This window comes from Saccopteryx bilineata, chromosome 6 (assembly GCF_036850765.1).
Source record: "Saccopteryx bilineata isolate mSacBil1 chromosome 6, mSacBil1_pri_phased_curated, whole genome shotgun sequence".
NCBI lineage: Eukaryota > Metazoa > Chordata > Mammalia > Chiroptera > Emballonuridae > Saccopteryx > Saccopteryx bilineata.
Window position 1 is genome coordinate 193322069 of NC_089495.1, and position 26796 is coordinate 193348864.

At 48.4% G+C, this 26796-nt stretch overlaps 1 protein-coding gene and 1 non-coding gene across 6 annotated transcripts in view; both read left to right on the forward strand.

The window, feature by feature from the left end:
- SULF2 (sulfatase 2) overlaps positions 1-26796 on the forward strand; it is a 108420-nt gene that overhangs the window by 40805 nt on the left and 40819 nt on the right. For all 5 annotated transcript variants that reach the window (XR_010726111.1, XM_066235840.1, XM_066235839.1 and 2 more), the window contains exon 3: positions 3899-4138. Coding sequence is in view for 4 of the 5 variants with exons in the window: in XM_066235840.1 (XP_066091937.1) it covers positions 3899-4138 (240 nt within the window). In the remaining variant the exon portion in view is untranslated. The remainder of the gene's footprint in view (positions 1-3898; positions 4139-26796) is intronic.
- TRNAV-GAC (transfer RNA valine (anticodon GAC)) lies at positions 13482-13557 on the forward strand. The gene has a single exon. It is a non-coding gene; the product is annotated as a tRNA-Val (tRNA).

Sequence of the window (26796 nt, forward strand, 5' to 3'; positions counted from 1 at the left end):
CAGGAATCACTTTCCTACCACCAGTGCCCCTGGTGTTTGGTGATGGGACACTTTGCCACTCTCACTGCTGGTGTGCCAGCTAAAGTCAGCCCGAGGATTATTCTGAACACTGTTGTAGTCAAGAGTTGATTAAGTACATAAGGACCTTTGTGAACTTCCTTGGTACAGTGTCACACCTCCCATGTGACATAAACTGAATGTCTCCTAGCATGACCCCCAGCACCCATCTCTCCCATCAGACGAGCCTGGGTTTGAGTCCTACATCCCACCCACTTCCCCAGCTCTGTGGCCTTGACCAGTCACTTAACCCCCCACATTCAGTGTCTTCTTCTGGTAAATGAGCTGTTGGAGAGGATTAAGTAAAACTATGCATGTCATGTGCCCAGCACAGTATACACAGCCAACATTCAGCCAATGACAGTCGCCACATTAATAATGATGATGATGAGTGTTGATGTATAGTGCCCCACAGACAAGGTTTTACCTGTCTCAACAACTAAGTTACATTAGAAGTTGCAAAACCAAGGCCTTCAGGGACCAGGCAGGTAATGTAGATAGGCAGAGCTGGTGTGAGACTATAGGGAGTGCTGGAGAGTATGGCCAACTAGAAAACACATGATCTGTTTAATGGTATTTAAAGTCAGAACTTTAAAATTCACTGCACAAAATATATGCTATATACACATATGTCCACGAACACAAACCAGCCTGGGCTCCTGAGTTATATGAAAACCCAAAGAGTAAGGTAATTTTTTTATTACTGTAGCCAGGCACTGTTCTAGGCTCGTGAATATTCCAGTGAACAAAGTAGGCCTACGTCTCTGCTCCTGTGGAGCTGGTCCAGTGGATCCACAGGCAGCAGGCAAGTAGGGAACTAGAAGTGACTTAGGGGCCCAAGGGCAGTAACTGCTGTGGGGGAGAAGTGAGGCAGCAAAGGGAATGGGGAGGGCTGGGGGAGGTCTCTCTGAAATGTTTGATGTTTGGTCAGTAAACTGAAGGAGGCCAGGAGAGAGCCCCCCCCCCCCATGGAGGGCACCACTCAGGTCAAAGCCACGAGGTAGAAATGTGGCCGGTATTCAAGCTGGAGGTCTCAAGGGCATGACCTTGATAGCTTGGTTTATGGTAAAAAATTCCAGGTAGAAGGAATGGATTGGCCAGCAGAAGACTGCCTGGGATGCCTAGGGGCCAGATCCCCGGGAGCAGCCTGAGGCTGATGAGGCCCCCGGATTCTGCTAGACCCTGAGACAGGGACCCTAGATCATGCCACACTCCATTAGGGTCCAGCGAGTTAGCACCAACTGGCTGAGGGAAGCCTCAAAATCCCCACTTCCTCCATTCCCTCCAGTGGGAGATGTCACATGTGGTAGGAAACTGTTTATTACCGCCAGCTACAGCTGGGACCCCTGGGGACTTCTCACCAGGGCATGTGGCCTTGATACAGATCTGTAAGCAGTGCGGGAGCCTGACGAGTCCTGTTCAAACACAAAGCCCAGTTCTTTCCTCTACCCACGGGGTGCAGGGTTGGCCAGGAGGCTCAGGAAACACCTGGCTCCAGGAGGGCACCCCTTATAAAGCCACCTCTGCCAAGCTTGAAAGGGCTGGCTTTGCTCTGTTTACTTCAGTCATTCAGTGAGTTTTTCAGAGCGCCGGTTATATATTCCTGATGTTGGGGGGCAGGGACAGACAGCACCTGGATTACCTGGAACTCTCAGTCCAGGAGGAGAGGTAGATTATAAACAGGTAAACAAGTGTTAAAAATATGCATTTCAGTAGGAGATTCATGCTAAGAAAAAAACATACACTAGTGTGATAGGAAGCAAGCAGAGTGGAGGCTCCTTCAGGTAGAGAAGAGGTGAGGAGGTGACCTCTAAGTTGAGATCTGAATAATGGAACAAACCAGCCAAAGCGAGAGTTGCAGGCAGAGGCAATAGCAAATGCAAAGGTCCTGGGGCAGGGATGAGCTTGGAGCATTTGAGAAACAATGAAGAGGCCAGTGTAGCCAACTGAGCCGGGGGTGAGGAGAGAGATGAGGTCAAAGAAACACTGGAAGTGGGTCAATGGGGGAGAGGGCAGGTCTTGAAGAGTCTTTTAGACCACAGGAAGAAATTCAGTTTTTCTTGTAAGTGTGGTGGGAAGCTATTGGATAGTTTTATGTGTGAAGAGATACAATCTGTGTTTGCCTCAGGGAAGCTCTAGTTCTGTTTCCTTCTGTATTTGGTAGAAAAAATGGAATAAAGAGCTATATAAATCTCCTTTTCATTCTTAGACTTTGGGGACAGAGTGCTGAGGGGCCTGATTGGTTGTTTTCAGGTCTATAGGGGATTCTTGGTGATTGGGATCTCAGCTTCCCAGCAAGAACCTCAAGTGCCTGGTGGATGCTCTAGTGCTTTCCTATTGCTGTCCTGACAAATTTTCCCAAACTGGGTGCTTTAAAACAACAGAAATTTACTCTCACAGTTCTGGAGACAGAAGGTCAAAAGGAGGGTATAGGCAGGTTTATGGTTCCTCTGAAGGCTCTAGGGAAGAATGATTCCCTTATCTTTCAGCTTTTAGGGGCTCCAAATGTCCCTCTGATCTCTGCCTCTGTCTTCATGTGGCCATTCCTTCTGTGTCTATGTGTCTTCTTCCTTCTGGTCCTCATAAGGACATCTGTCATTGGATTTAGGACCCACCCATCCAGAATGATCTCACCTCAAGGTCCTTAAGTGTGTCCTCAAAGACTCTTTTTTCCAAATTAGGTCAGATTTCAAGGCTTAGGACCTGAACATATCTTTAGGGAGTGGGCCATCAGTCAACCCCCTACAACCCTAAGAACTGCAGGGAAAAGGGAAAGACCTGCAGGTGGCCACAAAAGGGAAAGAAAAAATTACTATTTCCATTAAAGCTACTGAGTGTTTGGGTACCAGCCGTAGGATACAGTTACACATCTACTCTTCACACAGTTATTGAGCACCTGCTGTGTATCACACACTATGGGGGACTGAGCACGGAGCAAGGCTCCTTCTTTGCCCTCGTGGGGCACAGCAGTGAGTGGGAAAGCCCCTGCCCACAGTGGGGGTTTCTGCACGCATTAGTTTCCTCTCCTTCCTGCGTGCCTCACTCTGCTGACGGCTTCATTGGGAAACAAGAGTAGGCATGAAGGAAACCACAGTACCTGGTGGGGTATAATTAAGCCCTAATAACACATGCTACATGTATGATAAGAGCTCAAGGAAATTAGAGGCCAGAGTGGTCCCAGAGGGCAAGTAGAAGAGGCGTGGCTCTACCAATGGGTTGGATCTGGGGGGGAGGGGAGTGGGAGGGGAGTTCCAAGCCAGAAGGACCGTGGGCACAGAGGAGGCAAGCGTGGTCCATGGCTGATGCACAGCGTTTTGGCTGAGATGTGCTCTGAGAGCCCGTGGGCCAGGGGCTTGGCATGACCAGATTTCAATAAGAGCAAACAATTCTTGGAAAGGTTCCAAACAAAACAGAGTGTAATCTTCCCTCAGTTTAACTAGTGATTGCTTCTATAAAAAAAAAAAAAAAAATCAGTGTATATTAATATCCTGCAAAAAAGATCTTCTGTTTAATGTAAAAAGCTCTGTCCCAGACTCAGATAACTTATAATCAGGTTTTTACTTACACCCCATAAACACACAGCGAGTCTGGGGGCCCAGGACGCTTCCTCATGGTGAAGGTCCATCCCACAGTGTCCTGCTGCCCACTGCCCACTAATGCCAGTAGTGACACCTCATCTGTCCCGGGAGATTTCCAAAATGTATCCCCCTCCCCAGGAACGGGGGTGGGGGGGACACCCTGTTGAGAGCCACTCAGCGCCCTCCCAGATTGTTTTGTGCCCTGCCGGGGCACACGGGCTAGAACCCGCTGGCCAGCGTCTCACCTCGGGCTCTGGTTGCAGGGTCCATGCAGGTGATGAACAAGACCCGGCGCATCATGGAGCAGGGCGGGGCGCACTTCATCAACGCCTTCGTGACCACGCCCATGTGCTGCCCCTCGCGGTCCTCCATCCTCACGGGCAAGTACGTCCACAACCACAACACCTACACCAACAACGAGAACTGCTCCTCACCCTCCTGGCAGGCGCAGCACGAGAGCCGCACCTTCGCCGTGTACCTCAACAGCACGGGCTACCGGACAGGTAAGGGAAGCCGCCGACCGTTGTCTCTCCCCGTGTTGCCCCTGTATCGCGAAGACCACCCTGGATGACTTTGGGTAGTGCATGGACACCTTTTCATTTAAAAGTTCTGCACTTATTTCTGTATATATTAAATAAATGCAGATTGGTTTGCCTATAGTAGTGATAGAAAGTGACCTTTTCAAAGGAATTTGATTTTTTTTAAAAAAGGGAGTTCAACTTAAAATATGAAATAATAGGACAGAGAGGGGCCAGAAGTGCCCATGCATGAGTTTGTGTTCTCCGCGAATGATGATGTGAAAGCCATCCGGGACTGATTTATTGACTTTAGTCCATTAGTATGGAAGAAGGTTCCAGAACATTGAGCTGGGGAACGGGCATGAAACTGGTGTGGAGAATGGAGAAGAGCATCTGCGGGGATTGTGTGGCCCCTCTAGAATGGCCCAGAAGTTGGCATGGCGATGGACTGTTTGTCCCACTTGACTGTCTACCCTGCCCAGTGTTGCATCCCAGCTGAGAGCGAGCAGGGCTGCCTGTCTGCTTACCTTGGAGGAGGTACTTTGGTGGCTTCTGAAGACTCACCTCCCTGGCTGGCTGCCTGAGGCAGAGGCACAGTTACAATCACTCACCTCGGACACCATTGCACAATCCTCCAGACTCGATTAATTTGGTTTGCTTTAATTAAAAATAAATAGTCTCCACCTTGGCTAAGGAGCCAAGTTGTGAAATCAGATATTGTGGCGTGGGTGTTGCAACTCCGGGAAGTGGAGTCCCAGTGACCAGGCGCTTGTTTGGGTGGAAGTGTCACGAGGGAAGGATCGATGCCTTTCTCAGCTCTGCTCACAGCTGGTGGCTGGGCTGCCACCTTCAGTGACAGGGTGTGGCAGCAGGGATGCGTGGGGGTGGGGAGCCAGCTGATGAGGTGTGTCTCAGAATCACCCAGAAGGCGGGTCCTGCCAAGAGTACTAGGAAGGCTGCGATTGGAAACATATAACCATGTTGGTCCTGGGTCTCAGCAGAAAGCCATGTGTCAGAGTTTACCAAGGACCATGTGGATATAGATGAAGAGAAGCAGGACAGGGGTGGCTACAGCAAACCGGGGGCACCAACCGAAGGGGCGTCTGCTCCTCAAGTCCAGATGCAGCAGGTCATTCACTGCCATTTCATTTTATTGTTGATGAACGCCATAGGAACTTTTGTTTATATCAATTAGCCATGGTGAAATCAGATTCATTGTACATTATTTCCCTGAAAATTGCAGAACCTATCAATGACATTAAGTGAGGACTTACTGTAATTATAGCTGTTTGTGCTAAGGGTTGCCAACCTTCAGATATTTCTACTCTGAATTTTTTTTTTTTTTCTGAAATCTGATTTTTAAAATGTTGGCAAAACTCAATGTTAACTGTGGGCCAAACAAAACATGTCTGAGGGCCGAGTTGTGGCTCACAGACCCCTTTTTACAACCTCTGGCTGAACAGCCTGGCTAGAAACCTTTAGCTTTGGATCCCAAAAGAACAGTAAGGACCCTAAAAGTGTTCTCAGCAACCCCCCTCATATGACAGCCACAACAATGGCAACCCAGAAAAGCGATTTGCCAAGAGTCCTAAAATGAGATGCTTGTGGCTTCATCAAAATGGAAACAAGGCCCTGGCTGGTTGGCTCAGCAGTAGAGCGTTGGCCTGGCGTGTGGGGGACCCGGGTTCGATTCCCGGCCAGGGCACATAGGAGAAGCGCCCATTTGCTTCTCCACCCCCCCCTCCTTCCTCCCTGTCTCTCTCTTCCCCTCCCGCAGCCAAGGCTCCATTGGAGCAAAAGATGGCCCGGGCGCTGGGGATGGCTCCTTGGCCTCTGCCCCAGGTGCTAGAGTGGCTCTGGTCGCAGCAGAGCGACGCCCCGGAGGGGCAGAGCGTCGCCCCTGGTGGGCGTGCCGGGTGGATCCCAGTCGGGCGCATGCGGGAGTCTGTCTGACTGTCTCTCCCCGTTTCCAGCTTCAGAAAAATACAAAAAAAAAAAAATGGAAACAAGACTATGGGAATTCAAAAGAGGTATGGAAATTGCATCTATCACATTGAAAGGAAACACATATCCTGCAATATCTTGGCGGGGGAGGGGGGGCGGCTCATGGTGGAGCCAAAGCCAGTGTTTCAGAACCTCACAGCTGGCACAAAGAAAGAGAAAAGAATCATCTCTCAGGGGTAGTGACTAAAGCTGATTTCCCAAACTTATCCTTGAATTTGCAGAAATCATCAAAAAGCTGTTTCCCCAAAGAACTAACTGCTTTCATCGGGCCATGCTTAATTCTCCTACCCTCAGTGAAGACTGGGAGCATGTCAAGTGTAAATTTCTGTACACGGGACATTTATGTTTTTTTGTAAAACTGCCACTGGAAATTTTATCTGTTGTATTTAGAATGCCCCTATATACAAGGAACCCCACTTCCACCTGACTTTCAGAACTGAGGAGCCTGCAAACGTTTTTACTTTGAACTGGTGTGTTCCTAAGCACCGAAGAACAGGGCTGTGTACGCTGTAGACTTTCCCTTTTTGCCCTGGCAGCTAGGAAGCTCAGATTTGAGTTTTCTATTAAGTTGCTGTTTAAAGTGAGAATATTTTAAAGCTATCACTACCTAATATTAGTTATGTTAGTCATTGTTATTTTATTGGGGAAAATGAAAAAAAAAAAAGCTATACATGTAATGAACTCAAAATCTCTCTTAAATTAATTTGGCATATATTGACTCTCATTAGAAAAATACGTTTTATTTCCCCTCAAAACCAGTGGTTAACTAGTCTTGCTGAGTCTTTAGACACATTAAATCCTGCATTCTATGGGTGTCTAGGGCAGTTGTGAGTTGTATTTAAGTTTTTGTACGAGAGACCCAAGATAGCATCTCTTTATTACTGTCTCAGTTAAAAGTCCATGCTGCTTTAGTAAGCCTGATCAGATTCAAATCACCTCTTTTTTTATTGAGATATACATAATTGTCATAACACTATACTAGTTTTAACTGTACAGCCTAATGGTTCATTATTTGTATATATTGCAAAATGATAACCACAGCAAGTCTAGTTAGTATCTGTCACCATAAGTGGGTACAAAATTTTGTGTGTGTGATAAGGACTTTCAAGATCTATTCTTAGTTTTCTAATATGTAGTACAGTGTTATTAACTGTAGTCAGTTAATAACCCACGTGATGCATTACATCCCCATGGTTTGTACCTTTTGACCGCCTTCATCCATTTGCCAAGCCCCTAACGCCCTCCCTTTGGCAACTATCAATCTGTTCTCTGTATATATGAGCTCAATTTTCTTTTTTAGATTACACATATAAGTGATATCATACGGTAATTGTCTTTCTCTGTCTGACCTCTTTCACTTAGCATAATGCCCTCAAGTTCCATCCAAGTTGTGTCAAATGGCAAGATTTTCTCTTTATGGCTGAATTGTGTGTTTGTGTGTGTGTATGTGTCTATCCATTCATCTATGGTGGACACGGGTCATTTCTATATCTTGAGTAAATAATGCAGTGAACACAGAGGCGCATACATCTTTTTGAGGCTGTGTTTTCATTTTCTTTGGATAACTACCCAAAATTGGAATTGCTGGATCTAATTTTAAATTTTTAAAGGAACTTCCATAGGATTCTGTTTTTCTGTAATGGCTGCACCAATTTGCATTCCCATAAACAGTGCACAAGGGTTCCATTGACTCCACGTTCTCACCAACACTTATTTCCTGTCTTTGTTATAATAACCATTCTGGCAGGTGTGAAGTGATATCTTTCTGTGGTTTTGCACTTTCCTGACAGTTAGTGATATTGAGCATCTTTTCAAGTACCTATTAGCCATCTGTAGGTCTTCTCCAGAAAAATGTCTGTTCAGATTCCCTGCCCATTTTTTAATCAGAATGTTTGGGGGGGGGGTTTACTATTGAGTTGTGTGAGTACTTTAAATATTTTGGATTTAACCCCTTATCATATATATGATTTGCAAATTTTTTCTCACATTCAGTAGGTTGCGTTTTCATTTTACTGATGGTTTCCTTTGCCATGCAGAAAGTTTTTAGTTTGATGCAGTCTCATTTTTTTCTTTTACTTGTATTGCCCTTGCTTTTGGTGTGAATTAAAAAAAAAATTTGCCAAGACTGATGTCAAGTTATAGTTTCAGGTCTTACATTCAAGTCTTTTTTTTTTTTAAGCAAGAGAGACAGAGACAGAGAGAGGAACAGAGAGACAGATAGACAGGAAGGGAAAGAGATGAGAAGTATAAATTCTTCATTGCAACACCTTCGTTGTTCATTGATTGCTTTCTCATATGTGCCTTGGCTGGGGGCTCCAGCAGAGCAAGTGACCCCTTGCTCAAGCCAGCGACCTTGGGCTTCAAGCCAGCAACCTTTGGGCTCAAGCCAGTGACTACGGGGTCATGTTTATGATCCCATGCTCAAGCCAGCAACCCTGCACTCAAACTGGTTAGCCCATGCTCAAGTTGGAAGAGCCCATACTCAAGCCAGCAACCTTGGGGTTTCAAACCTGGGTCCTCTGCTTCCCAGTCCAACATTCTATCCACTGCACCACAGCCTGGTCAAGCTGTTCAAGTCTTTAGTCCATTTTGAGTTTTATACGGCATAAGCAACTGGTCCACTTTCATTATTTTGCATGTGGCTGTCCAGTTTTCTTAGCATCATTTATTAAAGAGACTGTCCTTTCCCCATTGTGTATTCCTGACTCCTTTGTCATAAATTAATTGATGATATATGCATGGGTTTATTTCTGGGCTGTCTATTGTGTTTCATTGATCTATGTGTCTGTTTTTATGCCAACACCATACTGTTTTGATTAATGTAACTTTGTAATATATACCTAGTTTGAAATCAGGAGGCAAAATGCTTCCAGCTTTGTTCTTTCTCAAGATCGGTTTGGCCATTCAAGGTCTTTTGTGGTTGCATAGAAATTTTAGGATTGTTTGTTCTATTTCTGTGAAAAATGCCATTGGAGTTTTGATAGGGATTGCACTGAATCTGTAGATCACTTTGGGTAGTATGAACATTTGAACTATATCTTCTAATCCATAAGCACATAACACCTTTCCATTAATTTGTGGCTTCTTTGGTTTCTTTCATCAATGTCCTAACAGTTTTTAGTGTAGAGGTCTTTCACCTCCTTGGTTGGATTCATTCCTAGGTATTTTATTCTTTCTGATGCATTAGTAAATGGGATTTTTGTCATTGTTCATTTCACTTCCTAATATTATAGTTTGCTATTAGTGTATAGAAACACAATGAATGTTTGCATATTGATTTTGTATCCTGCATCGTTACTGAATTTATTTGTTCTAATAGTTGTTTTGGGTTTGTTTGTTTGTTTTTGTAGACCTTGAATAGCCATTCTTTAGGGTTTTCTATATATTGTATATAATACCATATCTGCAAATAGTGACAGTTTTACTTCTCTTTTATTTGGATGCCTCTTATTTTTCTTGCCTAATGACTCTGACTAGGACTTTCAGTACTATGTTGAATAAAAGTGGTATACCTGGCATCCTTGTCTTGTTCCTGATCTTAGTGTAAAAGCTTTCACCATTGGGTATGATGTTAGCTATGGGATTGTCATAAATATATGGCCTTTATTATGTCAAGATATGTTTCATCCATACTCACTTTGTTGTGAGTTTTTATCGTTAATGGATGTTGAATTTTGTCAAATGGTTTTTGTGCTTCTAATGAGATTATGATTTTTAGTTTTCATTTTATTAATGTGGTATATCACATTGATTGATTTACAGATGATAAACCATCCTTGCATTCCTGTGATACATCCCATTTGATCATGGTGTATGATCCTTTTAATGTATTGTTGAATTTGGACTATTTTATGGAGGATTTTTTCATTCAAAGCTCATCAAGGATATTGACCTTTTCTTTTTTTTTTCTTTTTTTTCTGAAGCTGGAAACAGGGAGAGACAGTCAGACAGACTCCCACATACGCCCGACCGAGATCCACCCGGCACACCCACCAGGGGCGACGCTCTGCCCACCAGGGGGCGATGTTCTGCCCATCCTGGGCGTCGCCATGTTGCGACCAGAGCCACTCTAGCGCCTGGGGCAGAGGCCACAGAGCCATCCCCAGCGCCCGGGCCATCTTTGCTCCAATGGAGCCTTGGCTGTGGGAGGGGAAGAGAGAGACAGAGAGGAAGGTGCGGCGGAGGGGTGGAGAAGCAAATGGGAGCTTCTCCTGTGTGCCCTGGCCGGGAATCGAACCCGGGTCCTCCGCACGCTAGGCCGACGCTCTACCATTGAGCCAACCGGCCAGGGCCTTTTTTTTTTTTTTTTTTTTTTTAATAATGATTTTTTAAAAATTTTATTTATTTATTCATTTTTTTTTAGAGAGAAGAGGGTGAGACAGAGAGAGAGAGAGAGAGTAGAGACAGAGAGAGAGAAGGAGGGAGGAGCTGGAAGCATCAACTCCCATATGTGCCTTGACCAGGCAAGCCCAGGGTTTCAAACCAACGACCTCAGCATTTCCAGGTCGACGCTTTATCCACTGCGCCACCACAGGTCAGGCTCTAGTTTTGATATCAAGGTAATGCTGGCCTCATAAAACAAGTTTTAACATGTTCCCTCTTCTTTCACTTTTTGGAAAAGCTTGAGAAAGATTATTCTGATTTGAGTGTTTGATGGACTTCATCAGTGAAGCCTTGTGGCCCTAGACTTTTGTTTATTGGGAGGTTTTTGATTATTGAGTCAGTCTTCTTTGCTAATAGTCATTGTGTTCAGATTTTCTATTTCTTCATTATTTAGTCTTAGTAGGTTGTATGTTTCTATGGGTTTATCCATTTCTGATAGTTGTCAAATTTGTTGGCCTATAATTTTTCATGATACTCTCTTATGTTCCTTTGTATTTCTGTGGTATTACTAGTTGTAATGTCTCCTTTTTCATTTCTGAATTTATTTGAGTCCTCTCTGTTGTTTTCTTGGAGACTCTAGCTAAAGGTTTGTCTATTTAGTTTTTCATTCAGAGAATCAGCTCTTAGTTTCATTGATCTTTTCTATTGTCCTTGTAGTCTCTATTTATTTCTGTTCATATCTTTGTTATTTTCTTTTTTTTTTTTTTTTTTTTTAATTTTTTTTTAATTTTATTTATTCATTTTAGAGAGGAGAGAGAAGGGAGAGAGAGAGAGACAGAGAGGGAGAGAGAGAGGAGAGAGAGACAGAGAGAGAGAAGGTGGGGAGGAGCTGGAAGCATCAACTCCCATATGTGCCTTGACCAGGCAAGCCCAGGGTTTCGAACCGGCGACCTCAGCATTTCCAGGTCGATGCTTTATCCACTGCGCCACCACAGGTCAGACCCTTTGTTATTTTCTTTCTTCTACTAACTGTGGGCTTCATTTATTCTTTTTTTTAGTTCCTTGAAGTGTAAAGTTAGATTGTTTATTTGAGATTTTTCTTGATACAGACACATTATGCTATGAACTTTCTTCTTAGAACTGCTTTTGCTGCATCTCATAAGTTTTGGTGTGTTGCAGTTTCATTTTCATTTGTCTCAGGGCATTTTTTTCCTCTTTTGTTTTTTTTTTCTTTGTTTGTTCATTAGTGTGATTTTTAGTCTGCACATGTTTGTGAGTTTTCTAGTTTTCTTTTTGTAATTGATTTCTAGTTTCCTATCATTGTGGTAAGAAAACATGCTTAGTATGATTTCAGTTTTCTTAAATTTATTAAGACTTAATTTGTGACCTAACATAAGATAAATCCTGGAGAATATTCCATGTGCCCTCAAGAAGAATGAGTATTCAATTGCTTTTGAATGGAATGTTCAGTGGATATCTATTAAGTCCCATCTGCTATTATGTGTTGTTTAAGGCTAATGTTTCCTTATTGATTTTCTGTCTGGGGTCTGTCCATTGATGAAGATGGGGTGTTAAAGTCCCCTACTATTGTATTGCTGTCTATTTCTCCCGTTAGTCTATTAATATTTGCTTTATATATTTAGGTGCTCCTAAATTAATCAGAGACTTGACTACTTTCTATTTCTCCTTATTTCCCGTTGATGAAAAATGAAATCACATGAGCACAGATGACTACAAAGGAGCCTAGGAAGCTTAATCTTTATTATGGGTTGCCAACTGCCCAGTTAAAAATTTTTTACTATGGGAAAAGAAGAAAATGACTACTGAGGAAGGATTAAAGTCACAGACACAGTAACGGTTCTCAACCATTTGTGTGTGGGATACCCTTTTGAAGATAGGAAGTCAGCCTGGATTGTGGAAGACTGGAACTGGAAAAATGTTCCTTAGGTAGACCAAGTGTTGACCAATAGTTCATATAAATAGGTTTTTAATATATTTAGTTCGGTATTTTATCTTGAAAAAAAATGAAATTACAAAATTTTGAAAATAACTGTATTTTATGTTATATCAAACAGCACTTAACAAAATTTAGGTTGTAATCATGACTAATGGGTTGATTATTTCAACAAATTGATGAAGTGTCAGCTGTTGGTGGGGTATAATTTGTCCAACAAATTTAAATGATATTCTTTACTTCATCTTCATTTTTCACAGCAGAATCATAACGAGTCATTTTGCAGAAATTTTGCGGATTCGATCAGTTTTCCCAAGGGCCTCTCTTCATTCTTTGACATCTGAATCTTTCCCTGTGAAGTGTTTATTACCTTACCATCATTTTCAGTGGTTTCTTCTTTAATTATCGCATAGCCCAGATTATTGTTTGTCAGTAGATTTGCTGATGCTTTGAGCTGTCTTTCAGCATCACTTTAATTAATCTCCCAAACCTTGCTGCATCTTTTATAAGACTTGCAATTTTATCTTGCAGTGATCTTGCTTTGTGCTATACTACCCCATGTTTGCAATAGAAATTGGCAAAGAATGAAGTGAGAGAGGCTAAGTTTAAGCAGGATAAATATCAATTTGTTCATGGATATTTCTGTGTGTTGGCTTCCTCTAACTCTGGGGACTTGGATCAGATGTATAAATACCCTTGAAAGGATAAATTGTATCCTTATTTTTTACAAAATGTATGTTGTCATCTTTTAGCATACTTACACTACCCTGACTGTGCTCACTCATACACCCACGAATCAAACTTATATAGTGTGCTTAGAATGAAATGCCTCCCAGCTCTTTGCAGAGTCGTTGAGAGCTAGGGTTCTGCCTGGGTTTTAGTACTGGCTCAACCACTTTCTAGCCAAATTAATTTGGACTAGTAATTTAACTTCTTTGTCTTGGTTACCACAACTAAGGATAATAGTGTTACTTAGCTCATCGAGTTTTGTGAGGATTACATATGTTAAAGCAGTGATACATAGTAAACACTTAAGAAATGTTAGCGGCCCTGGCCGGTTGGCTCAGTGGTAGAGCGTCGGCCTGACATGCAGAAGTCCCGGGTTCGATTCCCGGCCAGGGCACACAGGAGAAGCGCCCATCTGCTTCTCCACCCCTCCCCCTCTCCTTTCTCTCTGTCTCTCTCTTCCCCTCCCGCAGCGAGGCTCCATTGGAGCAAAGATGGCCCGGGCACTGGGGATGGCTCCTTGGCCTCTGCCCCAGGCGCTAGAGTGGCTCTGGTCGCAACAGAGCGACGCCCTGGAGGGGCAGAGCATCGCTCCCTGGTGGGCAGAGTGTCACCCGCTGGTGGGCGTGCCGGGTGGATCCCGGTCGGGCGCATGCGGGAGTCTGTCTGACTGTCTCTCCCCGTTTCCAGCTTCAGAAAAATACAAAAAAAAAAAAAAAGAAATGTTAGCAAGGTGATGATGATGGTTTGCACGAATAGCACAGCATCATACCACCCCTGCCCCCCAGACCAGTATTCTGATGGCTGTCACAATATGTTACTCAGATGGTAGAAATAAGTTGTACACACGCATCAGAAGGTGACTGCATGTGCTCAACCTCTCTGGTAATCAGTGAAATGCAAATGAAGCCAACAATGAACTATCACATTGCCCCCACTGCCATAGCATGTATGCAGAGGTCCGGACACACCAGACTGTTGCAAGGATGTGAGAAAAGAGGAAGTCGCGTACACAAGAGGTAGGGAAACACTATTGACACCTCCACTTTGAAGAGCAATTTGGCGGTATCTGGCAAAGCTGAAAACGGGCGTATCCTTCCGTTCAGCAGCCCTTCTCTGGCTCTTACGCCTCAGTTCTGAGGACGTGCTATGTGAGTTCTGCTTAAGCAAAGACAGGGCACTTCCAGGGGGTGGCGTGGCTGGTAGATGGCCTTCGATCCAAGCCACAGAAACCCCAGCTCTAAGTGATTTCAACAAGATGCTGAATGTTTTTGTTCCCTAAACTGAAAGGCTAACAGGTGGCCTTTAGGTAGAGGCAGATTCCGTGGTTTAACAGTACAGTATCATGATTTTATCATAAAGCCTGAGGTCTCAAAATCTGGCTGGCACTTGCTGCCGGGGCTTGGTGCCTCTTCCCAGATGGCCAGAGTGGTGAGATGTTTTCTGACTGGACCACAGCCCAACCCATGAACCAATCACTGTGGAGAGTAGATGGGATGAGCCAATTAGCTTAGCCTACGCACCTGTTCCTGGAGCAGCAGGTGGAATCAGGGTCCCCCCAACAGCTGGATCCCCAAATAGAAATGGAGGGTTGTCAGGAAGGATAAGAAGGAAAAACCTACTGCAGTGGCATCATGAATTTGCACTAGAGGGCTGTTGGGGGGGCAGGGGGGGAGGTTCCAGTCTTTTCTAGCGAGTTAGACAGGAGAGCTCATTTTCTTCTCCTTAAGGTAATGCTTTCTCCTCCACATTGCCGCCTGAGTCTGGTGATTCTGAGTTTGTTTCCCCGCCATCTGGTGCAGACTTCTGTAGAGATGTGAGCACTGGTTGGGAGCCTTCTACTCACCCCTCATCCCATTCTAGAATGCATGCTCTCCCACCCCCATCACAAACCCAGACCGTGCGAGGGCCCCAATGGGAATTGTTTCCAGATTTGGCCCCAGAACGCCAGTTGTTCTCACTCTTCTCATACAGAGCTGGGGACGGAGATCCACTGAGCGCCTTCACTGATTAGCTCTCAACCTGGGCAGCCACCCTGACCTCTAGGGGCAGGGGAGGGGGGCTCTATGCTGTGATGCCTTGGGGGCAGGACACATCGGGTGTTGGTGGAGGCTAGGGGGACATCCTGCTGCCCCTTCACTTAGGAGGGTGGAGAGACTTCTGGGCATTTGGGCATTCCCGACGAAAGATCGCTGCTGGTGTGCGAAGGCAGGTGTGTGTGTGCAGGGGGTGAAGGCAGGTGTGTGTGTGTAGGGGGCGAAGGCAGGTGTGTGTGTGTAGGGGGCGGGGGTGGCGTGTTTCTCCCCTGAAGTGGTTTCAGAACTGCGGAGACATGAGGGCTGGAGCTGGTGGCCTCGCCCTGCTCTCCACCCACCAGCATCCAGCTGCCTCCTTTACATCTCCCCGCGGAGGTCTCCCCAGAGTCTCACGCCTGTAAGCCCATCGTGTCCAGAGTGACTCTTTGATCTTGTCCCGCCGTCCCCCGGTGCCTCTCACTGTCTTCCCCTTGGCAGCTCCAGGGTTTCAGTCGTTCAGGCTGAAACCTTGCTGTCACTCTTGATTTTCTTTTTCCTTCCTTTCACATTCCACATTCGATCCATCTGCAAAACCCATCCGTCCACTCTGCCACCATCTCTCGCCTGGACCACCGCCCATTCTCCTCCTGCTTCTTTCTGCCTGCAGCCACCGCCCCGTGGCCACCCCCACAGTCACTCTAGGGTCCTAATTATCTGCCCCTCTGTCCCTTGCCTCTCGACTGCCTTGCGTCCTGTCCCCTGCCTCCATCACTCCACTCCTTTCTGCTTCTCCAACACACCAGTGACACCTGGAACGTTCCCACCTAGGGGATTTGGCACTTATCCTTGCCTTTTCTGGAAACTTCTTCCCCTACACATCTGCAGTCCCTGCTCACTCACTCCCCTCAGATCTTTGTTCAAATATCACCTCCTCAGAGAAGCCTTCCTTGACTCTCCCACTCAAAAGCGGTTCCCTTCTCCTTTCTGTCCCCTCCCCCCTGCTTTATTTTCCTTCAGAGCTTTGGTCACCATTTAACATATATTTGTTGTCCGGCCTCCCCAGTTAAACTATGTCCCTGGCCTGCCTTCCCTGTCTGCTGCCCTGGCTCCTGCGTTATCCGTCTGTCTCCCCGGCCCTTCGCACCACTGAGGCATTCTGCCATTTATTTCGTGATGGTCTTGCTTCTAAAGTGTCCGCTCCATGGCAGCGGGGCTGCTCATCTGTCCCCCAGTATCCCCGTGTCCGGAAGAGGGCCCGCCTCTAGTAGGTGCTCAGTGGACCTTTGCAGGTGTGTGGATGAATCGTGTCTTTAATCGCGGCCCCTGCCTTCCCTCCTCTTTCCCAGATGCCTTTCTCCTCTCCCCACCCCACCCCCTGCCACCTCGGCCTCTCCTTTTTCTTCTTGGCCCTTCTGCACGCACAGAGAAGAAAGGTCTTAGCTTCCTCCTGGGACGCCTCCTCTGGGCCCCCGGTGCAGCTGTCCTGACTTCACAATGGCAGCCTTCTCTCCGCTTGGCCTTCCTCCTGTTTCTGCCCTCCGCTCCCTTCCTCTCCCCGCGAGTGTGCACAGACGCAAGGGTGCGTGCACGTGTGCACGCGCGCACACAGCTAGCTGCCTCCTTCTCTCATCCAGCTGCCCCTCTGCCTGCCCTCTCCCCAGCCTGTGGGTGTCATAGCAGAGTGTCTCATTCTCCCCATGAAGGGGACCCACCTTAAGCCTCAAGAGACCTTCCCTGTTCCTCTCCTGGCACCCAGGACCCCAGATTCCCCAACATGAAAGTCTGGGCAGCAGCAGGAGTCGCACAGCCCCTCACAGGGCCCAGGCTGGCTCAGGGCATAGATAGGAGGCGTCCGTAAGAGGCGTGCGTTAGTCACTGCCATGCACGTCTTCAAGCTGAATTTCTTTAAACTCCAATTTGATAGTCACTCCCTTTCTCCAAGACCTTCAGATTTCAAAACAACATCGGTGCAAGAATGCTTCTAACTCCTTTGTGACCTTAGCTGAATCTGTTCCCCTCTGGGCTTCAGTTACCCAGTGCCTTTGATATGACGTCACCCTGAAGATCACGTGGCCAGTGCCCACAAACATGGGTGGAGAGGAGAGGTTCCCGGCAGCTGTGAGAGGAAGGGCCACTTGGGAAGAGGAAGAAGGTGGTTTTGAGTCACAGCTTTTCAAAAACTGGGTGTGAGGCTGATAGGGCAAGATTTCTGTTTGTACCCGGACAACAACACTTTCGAGCACGCTCTCTGCCCAGCCCGTCAGCTGGGGTGCTCGCTTCCCGTGGCTGCTTTAGCAAAGCAGCACAGCCTGGTGGCTCTAACCCAGCAGCAATGTATTCTCTCACTGTTCTGCAGGCTGGAAGCCCAGTGTCAAGTGCCCCTGGGGACACACGCCCCCTGAAGGCTCCCCTTCCTTGCCCCTTCCAGCTCCTGGTGGTTACTGGCAGTCCTGCTCTTCCTTGGCTTAAGGCTGCATTACTCTCCTCTCTGCCTCCACCTTCCTGTGGCTCTACCCGTGTCATCTTGTTTCTGCATGTTTGTGCCCTAACTTCCCTCTTCTTATAAGAACACCAGTCACTGGATGAAAACCCACCCTGATCCAGTATGACCTCATCTTAACTTGATTACATCTGCAAAGATTCTGTTCCCAAATAAAGTCACAGTCACAAGTACCCGGGGTTCGAACTTGAACGTACATTTTTTTTTTTTTCAGGGACACAGTTCAACCCACACCAGCTGGATTCTTTCACACACACCACCTTAACACAGTCCTCCCAATGGCGTGTTCACCTCCGTTAAAGCTGCAGAGGCTGTGGCTGCACTGGAGGAAGCCCTGCAGGCAGGCGGGGACTCTGAGCACCAGCTGCCCACCCTTCACCCCCGGCTGTGTGTGGTCCGGAGTGCGGGGCAGTGCGGGCACCCAGCCCATCAACCCCGTATGTGCTTCAGGGGGCATTAAAATGACCCTGGAAGTCAAAATAAATGAGAGGCAAGACATCTCTGTTGGGTGAGGTAGAAACCCTATCTGCCAAGCTGCAAAAGGCTTTGAGGGTGTTTTTAGGATGGGTCTGTCTGTAGTCCCTTCCCTGGTGTTAGCTGTGACTCCGCTGAACATTCTGGTAGGACTTAGACAAGAGCTTCTGGGACCCACACAGGAGCCACCGGGAGCTTTTTAACTTTAATTTGAAATATATCAAATTTAAAATCCCATGTCTCGGTCACACTAGCCATATTTCAAGCGCCCCTAGGCACACATGGATGCCAGGTTGAACGGTACAGAGAACATTTCCATCATCACGAAATTCTATTGGACAACCTTGGAACGGAGTCTAGTTCAAACAAATCTTTTTCGAGGGGGTTAGTATGTTCTCACTAACCTTTGAGAATATAATAATATTGTAAACAATTAAAATGAAGTTATTACTGAGCATTTACCAGACCTTGTGCCAGGTACTCACACAACCTTAGGTGGGGGTGCCACCCCTCCTGTCCCTGTGTGTCCCCCCTTATCCCCGTGTTCCCCCCTTATCCCCGTGTCCCCCTTATCCCCGTGTTCCCCCCTTATCCCCGTGTTCCCACTTATCCCCGTGTCCCGCCTTATCCCTGTGTCCCCCTTATCCCCGTGTCCCCCCTTATCCCCGTGTCCCCCCTTATCCCCGTGTCCCCCCTTATCCCCGTGTTCCCCCCTTATCCCCGTGCCCCCCCTTATCCCCGTGTTCCCCTTATCCCCGTGTTCCCCCCTTATCCCCGTTCCCCCTTATCCCCGTTCCCCCTTATCCCCGTTCCCCCTTATCCCCGTTCCCCCCCTTATCCCCGTGTCCCCCCTTATCCCTGTGTTCCCCCCTTATCCCTGTGTCCCCCTTATCCCTGTGTCCCCCCTTATCCATGTGTCCCCCCTTATCCCTGTTCCCCCCCTTATCCCTGTTCCCCCCTTATCCCTGTGTGCCCCCCTTATCCCTGTGTGTCCCCCTTATCCCTGTTCCCCCCCTTATCCCTGTTCCCCCCCTTATCCCTGTGTGTCCCCCTTATCCCTGTGTATCCCCTTATCCCTGTGTGTCCCCTTATCCCTGTGTTATCCCCCCTTATCCCTGTGTTATCCCCCCTTATCCCTGTGTTCCCCCCTTATCCCTGTGTTCCCCCCTTATCCCTGTGTTCCCCCCTTATCCCTGTGTCCCCCTTATCCCTGTGTCCCCCTTATCCCCGTGTCCCCCTTATCCCTGTTCCCCCCTTATCCCCGTGTCCCCCTTATCCCCGTGTCCCCCTTATCCCCGTGTCCCCCCTTATCCCCGTGTTCCCCCCTTATCCCCGTGTTCCCCCCTTATCCCCGTGCCCCCCCTTATCCCCGTGCCCCCCCTTATCCCCGTGCCCCCCCTTATCCCCGTGTTCCCCCCTTATCCCCGTGTCCCCCTTATCCCCGTGTTCCCCCTTATCCCCATGTCCCCCCTTATCCCCGTTCCCCCTTATCCCCGTTCCCCCCCTTATCCCTGTGTCCCCCCTTATCCCTGTGTTCCCCCCTTATCCATGTGTCCCCCCTTATCCATGTGTCCCCCCTTATCCCTGTTCCCCCCCTTATCCCTGTTCCCCCCTTATCCCTGTGTGTCCCCCTTATCCCTGTTCCCCCCCTTATCCCTGTTCCCCCCCTTATCTCTGTTCCCCCCCTTATCCCTGTGTATCCCCTTATCCCTGTGTGTCCCCTTATCCCTGTGTTATCCCCCCTTATCCCTATGTTCCCCCCTTATCCCTGTGTTCCCCCCTTACCCCTGTGTCCCCCTTATCCCCGTGTCCCCCCCTTATCCCTGTTCCCCCCTTATCCCTGTGTCCCCCCTTATCCCTGTGTCCCCCTTATCCCCGTGTCCCCCCCTTATCCCTGTTCCCCCCTTATCCCTGTTCCCCCCTTATCCCTGTGTCCCCCTTATCCCTGTGTCCCCCTTATCCCCGTGTCCCCCCCTTATCCCTGTTCCCCCCTTATCCCTGTGTGTCCCCTTATCCCTGTGTGTCCCCCTTATCCATGTGTCCCCCCTTATCCCTGTTCCCCCCCTTATCCCTGTTCCCCCCTTATCCCTGTGTGTCCCCCTTATCCCTGTGTGTCCCCCTTATCCCTGTTCCCCCCCTTATCCCTGTTCCCCCCCTTATCCCTGTGTGTCCCCCTTATCCTTGTGTGTCCCCCTTATCCATGTGTGTCCCCTTATCCATGTGTGTCCCCTTATCCCTGTGTTATCCCCCCTTATCCCTGTGTTCCCCCCTTATCCCTGTGTTCCCCCCTTATCCCTGTGTCCCCCTTATCCCCGTGTCCCCCCCTTATCCCTGTTCCCCCCTTATCCCCGTGTCCCCCCTTATCCCTGTGTCCCCCTTATCCCCGTGTTCCCCCCTTATCCCCGTGTCCCCCTTATCCCTGTGTCCCCCCCTTATCCCTGTTCCCCCCTTATCCCTGTGTCCCCCCTTATCCCTGTGTCCCCCTTATCCCTGTGTTCCCCCCTTATCCCTGTGTGTCCCCCTCAGGCCCAGGCTTGGGGATCTGGTTCTATCACCCTGCCTCTCCTGGCTGTTGCAGTCCACCCTGTGGCTGTCGTGGGCCAGGGCCTCGGGATCACGGTTGTTACACAGGAGCGCTCCATCCTGCGGTCTGCTGGTCCCACCTGTGCACAGACAGGGAGGGTCTTGTTCTGTGAGCTCCGGCACATCACCTTCGTGGCCAGGAGGGCGTTTCCAGCACATAATGTGAGCCCTTTCAGACCCTTCTGTGCTGTCCTGGGAGAGATCGGAGTAGAAGGTGAGAGGCTTTCACCAAGGGGGCGGGGACTGGGCACCCCTGTGCCCCAGGCCTTCCCAAGGCCAAGGAGGGGTTGGCTGTCTCCCATGCCTGTGGGGACCCTGTCTATTCAGAAAAGCCAATGCATAGAGTTCAGGCGGGGCAGGGGGCAGACCTGAGCAGCCAGCCAGATATGCCCGTTGGATGATGAATGGGCCCAGAGTTGCCAGATCTTCTAATTTGTCAAAAGTGCGCTGTTCAGCTTTTTATGTGAAATCGCCCGGTTTTCAAATGTGGACTAATTTGCTCTACTTTATAAAAACAAGTAACACCACCAGGCAGGCCCAAAGCAACACACCTGTGGGATGGATTCAGCCCACGGGCCACCACACCCATTTGCAAACTTTTTTCTAACCTAGCAGTTCTCGAGGGAGCACACTGCCCCCTAGAGGTTAAAGTCTATGAAGGCATTTCTGGTGGTTATAAAGGTTGAGGGATGCTGCTGGATTCCTGCCGGCCGGCGAGGACCAGGGACCTTTACGTCCTACTCTGCACTGACAGCCCCTCACAGCCCCCACAGGGCTTCGGAGTTTCCTACCAGATCATCATGAGAGTGGATTAAGTAATGTTGTCTGAAATTTGCCCATTTTCTGTAGACATATTGAAGGTTTTCTGCAGTTTTAATAGGGCCTGACTTTTCCAGGAATGTAAGTGATTAGTAAATAAAGTAAATACTGTATTGGAGTACAAAACCTTTCCAAGAGTTGCTCCCTATTGCTGAAAACCCCTGTGCTGACTGCAGTGCCACCAGAAGCATTTGAATTGCAAATGCCGCAGGCCCACCCGGGCTGCTTGCAGCTGTCTCGTTCCTGTGAGTCTGTGTCTAGGTGGTGGCATCTGACTGCTCCATCCCGCGTCCTTGATGGATGCGCTCGAGAGTGCACGTTGAAATTTTTCTTCATTATAAATGGCCTTTCCTTTGTTTTTGTTACAGACGGCAGTTAGGGCATCGTATTGATCTTTTGGAAATGATGTGCATAGGTAGCATTTGTCACCTATAAATTTCCTTTCAGGAAAATAAGGGAGTGTTACAAAATATTTGTCATAGAAATGGGACATCAGTCTCCTGGCGTTGAGAACAGCTCTTTGAAGGATCGGCTTAGTGTCTGATTCCTCTGAGGCGATAATTAAATATCTATTGATTGACGGTCTCCCCGGGCCGTGTTCTAAGGGTCTTTTGTGGGTTCTCTCCCCTCCTCTGTCCCATCTTTCTGGACAAAAACCACACTTTAAAGATTTTCAAATACAGCTCATCTTGATGTTGGCTCAGCAGGCGAGAAAACCTGTCGCTAGTGCTGGGGGAACCCTCCAGGCGCGCGCTGTCTCTCTCTCTCTCTCTCTCTCTCTCTCTCTCTCTCTCTCTCTCTCACACACACACACACACACACTAATCATTTCCAGAAAATAGATGGGCCCTGGTCCTCATTTGCTGGAGCTGCATGACCCTCCCAAGGAGGAGGTGGCTAAGGCCAACATTTAATTTGAGGCCCAAGCAGCCCGCCCTTCATGCCTCCAACAGACTGTAAGGCGGGGGCCTCGGGATCATCTGCAACCCAGCCTTCCTTACTAGGGAGGACCAGGACCTTCCTAGGAACAGCAGCTGGTGAAGGGACAGGGCAGGGCAGCGGCAGCCCTCAGCCTTCCCTCTGGTTGTTTGCTGGTCGCTGCATCTCCCCCAGGCAATTAGCTATTCCTCCCCTCTACCCAGCAGCCGGAAGAAGCTTTGAAAACTGGAAATCTAATCATGCCGCACCCTGCTTACAACCCTTCACTGCCTCCCACTGCTCTGAGAATAAACTCAGGTTCCTGCCACGGCTGCCAAGACCTTGCATGGGCTCAGCCTGGCACCTCTCTGTTCGTGTCTCCTACCGCGCTCCATTCCTTTCTAACAACACCTGAGCTCTCTGCTGTTCCTCCAACATTCCAAGGTCACACCGGCCCCAGGGCCTCTGCACTTGCATTGCCTCTGCCTAGAGCACTGCCCACACGGCTTCTTCTTGTCACTCTTCTCCTTCCATCTCTGACATCCCTTCTGCATCAGTCAGCCCTCCCCACCGGCTGTCACTCTCTACCACGATTCTGTGTTTTATATCCCTCAAAGGACTCATCCCCTCCCTCCCCCGAAATTCTCTCAGGTGTTCTGAAACTTTTTTTTTTTTTTTTTTGGCTATTCTGTTCACTGCTACATCCCCAGATCCAAGAACAGTGACTGGCAGGTGCTGGTACTGGGTGCTCAGTAAAGATTTGACCAAATGGATGACTCTTAGCCCTTAGCCTTGGAATAGCAGAAGATGAGAACAAAATGGAATTTGGATTACTATCTCACTGTTCCAGCATTCAAAAATATTATTGAAATTAGTTCAGGCAAACTTAGCTGAGTCGCAGTGCTCAAACATGGTCATCAGAACCCCACCTTTCTGCTTGTTGAATGTTCCTTTTCATTCAGGTTGGCTTTATCCTTAGAAAGGTTCTCCTTTGTGATGTTAAGATAGTCCCCAAGGGTCCCATCTCACCAGTTTCTGTGACCCTGGCTGAAAGAGAGGGCCTCTTGCCCGTGCTCCAGCAAAAGTCTCAGGGGAGGCTTTCATTGGTTCAGCTAGGGTCCTGTGTCCCTCTATTAACCAATCGCACAAGCCAGGGAAGATGGGACACCCTGATTGGTCAGGCCCAGATCCTATGCCTCCCCCAGTATCTGGGAGATAAAAACAACCTCACCTGAATAGGTAAGACTGAGAGAGGAAAAGTTGGTTTTCTCAGAAGGCGCAGTTTCTAAAAGACAGGCTGATCAACGCTGAGCTACAAAACAAAACAGATGTCTACTACAGAAACCCAAATGTAGCCCCCCCTTCACAGGGCAAGGAGGGCATTTCTCCCCGCCCCGCCCCACCTTCCTCCTCTGCTTTCCCACAGGTCTCTGTTCAGCAAGCGCCCCTCTCTGGCATCCAGAACTTTCCACAGCAGTGATTTATCACTCTGTGCAGCAATTTGCATTCACTGTCTTTTCAGAAGAAAGAGATTCATGTTGTAACCTTGCGAGCAGCCCAAAGTTAAAAGGATCCAGTTACAGAACATCAGAAATGCCCCAGCCCTAAGAGCTCTGGGGCTCTGGGTTTGTTTAATGCATTTCTTCCCGGCCTTGCTTCCTCAGCCAATTTGTCTGCCAAAAAAACAAAGACTTCAGTCCTGTGGCATTTCGCATCTAATATTTATAGTGTTCTAGAGTTTGCATAAGCACTTCCTTCTCATTTATCACTTGTTCCTCGGGAGACCCCAGTTCCACCCCCATCAAGTTAGTGGGTTGTCCTCTTCTGCCCGAGCCAGGGGCCCCAAAAGCCAAATGACAGATGGGAACGGTCTCGCTGTGCAGGACGCTTTGGATTGCGGCAGAACGGGGTTGAAATAGCCTAGACCAGCTCAGCCTCTGTCTGTACCTCTTGGGACCAAATTTGGGGACTTGCAAAATGGCAGCCAACAGCTTGAGTCCACACCTCATCCCCAATTATGTTCTGTTTTGGTTACAAGGTGTTTGGTTTTTTTTTACTTGGGACATTTTTTCACCCACCTACCCCCCCCCCCAAAATCCAGATTCCAAGCTTTTCTTTAGAAAAGTTAAAAAGCTGATGATGATAGTGTTGACCTTGCCGATATTGGCCACATTCCTGAAATGGTAGGGTCGGCAGTCCACAGCCCACAGGGACCTGTCTCCTGTTTTCATCAAGTTTTGCTGGAATGTACCCATGCCCATTCCTTTACATGATGTCTGGGGTTCCTGTCGCTCCTCAGTGGCCGAGCTGAATACCTGTAACAGACCTTAGGGCTGCAAAGTTGGAGATACTTCTGGTCTGACCCTTTGCAGAAAAGGTTTGCTGACCCTACCCGGTGGCCGTCGCCAGCTGGCTTGGGGCCGCAGCTACCCGCAGTATTTGTTAGACTATCAGTAGGTACAACTGAGGACTCTTCAGTCCCCCAGTAATAGTGGTTTCGGGGGAGGTGATAGATGCTTATTTCTCTCTCATTTGACAGCTTGGGTATTAACTGCGCAGGGACAGTATGACACCCATGGTGTTCGCATCCGGGCCCCTTCTGTGATGCTCCACCGTCTGGGGGACCTGCCCTCATCCAGGATGATGGACCCCGTCCACATCTAGCCGGCAGGAAGAAGATAAAGAAGATACATTCACTGCCTGTAGGGGCCTGACCAGGACACAGCACTCCCACCCACGGCTCTGCCAAAAGTTGGTCGTGCCCACAGCCAGCTTCCGGGGAGACTGAGAACGTAACCTCCATCCGGGCAGCCTCGTGCCAGCTGGCAGTTCTGTTTTCCAGGGAGAAGGAGCAGACGGCACCCGGGCACCTGACAGGCAGGGCCCGAATCTCACACACCTTGCCTTCTCTTATCCTTGGTCCATTTCTTCATTTACAGATTCACCTAAATCTTATCTGAGCTTCTGTGCCCCGTGGTGAATTACGCATGCTCTCGCCCCCACTGGGTGGGGGAGAAAGGGAACTGATGAACTCCAGGGGCAGAGGAAACGTTGCCGGCATGGAATCCTCCTAAATATGTCCCGTTGTTTACATGAACTAGTGATTGGGGAATCAGTGGCCTGAATGGGCTCCCAGATCTAGTGCTCAAAACATTGGCATCAGTAGGCAGGCAGTGGAATGCGCTTTGGAAGCTCTAATGCCCCGTGGGGATTGTGGTCAGTGAGCTTGCTCATCCTGGGGAAGGAATCACCCGGGTCCTGAGCTGCATGGCGCTGAGCCGGCCGGCCGTGCTCCTGGGAACGATTCCCACATCTGACTTCTCGCTTGGCTCTCCTGCCTCGCCGTCCCCGGCACCTCCTTTCCAGTCTCCTAGGCTGGTTATCCCATCGCCCTGCCCCCTTACTCCGGAGCCCAGAGCCTGGCCCTCTTCTCTGGCTATCCTCATTCTCTACCCAGGAAACCCCCTTGGCACCTGGTGAAGCCGGTGGGTCTTTTTCAGAATATTTTCACATTTAAATGCATAGAAGAAAATACACAGAATTACAAAGGAAGCTAGTTATATCTAAATACTACATTCATCAAAATACTTTATAAACTGGGATGTGGATGCTTCTTTCCACGTTAATTAACGTGATGTACTGGTTATTTGGCTGAGGACTGATAAGTCTGATAACTTCCGTGACTTTGAAGGTGTGCTGGTTTAAAGGATACTTTGAGGTGTCTGTGTTAACTGTAATGTGATATGAAAATATCTGTGACTTCTACGGGTGACAAAGGCATAGATCCTACTGTTTCTGTGGTTTGTTGCCTTCATCCGTTATTGAAGGAGTCGCTAGTTAGAGGATAACGGAAATAAAGATGCAGTTTTCCCATTCCAGCTTATGGACCACAGATTGAGAACCGCCTCCTTGGGTGGCATCATTCAGTTCCATGCCGTGAAATGCCAGCCAAGAGCTAACAGCTCCCAAGTTTCTCCCCTCAGCCCAGACCTCTCCCCTGAACCTGGACGCACATTCCTCCTGCCCGCCCCGTCTTCACCTGGCTGTCTGCGTGTCCCACCCAGACTTTCCCTGAGCTCTTTGTCATCCCCCCACCCAACCTGCACCCCCAACCCACCCCTTCCAGATGGTGGTGGGTCTGTCCTGGATGCTCAGGCTGAAAACCTGGAAATTACCCTTGACGTCACTTCTTCCCACACCACATCTCATGCATGAGCAAATCCTGTTGATTCCACCTTCAAAAATAGCCTGAGACCAACCATGCCCTCTGCCCCCACCTGGCTGGACCTGCCCCAGCCTCCCTCCCGCCTTAGTGTGAGAGGCGGCA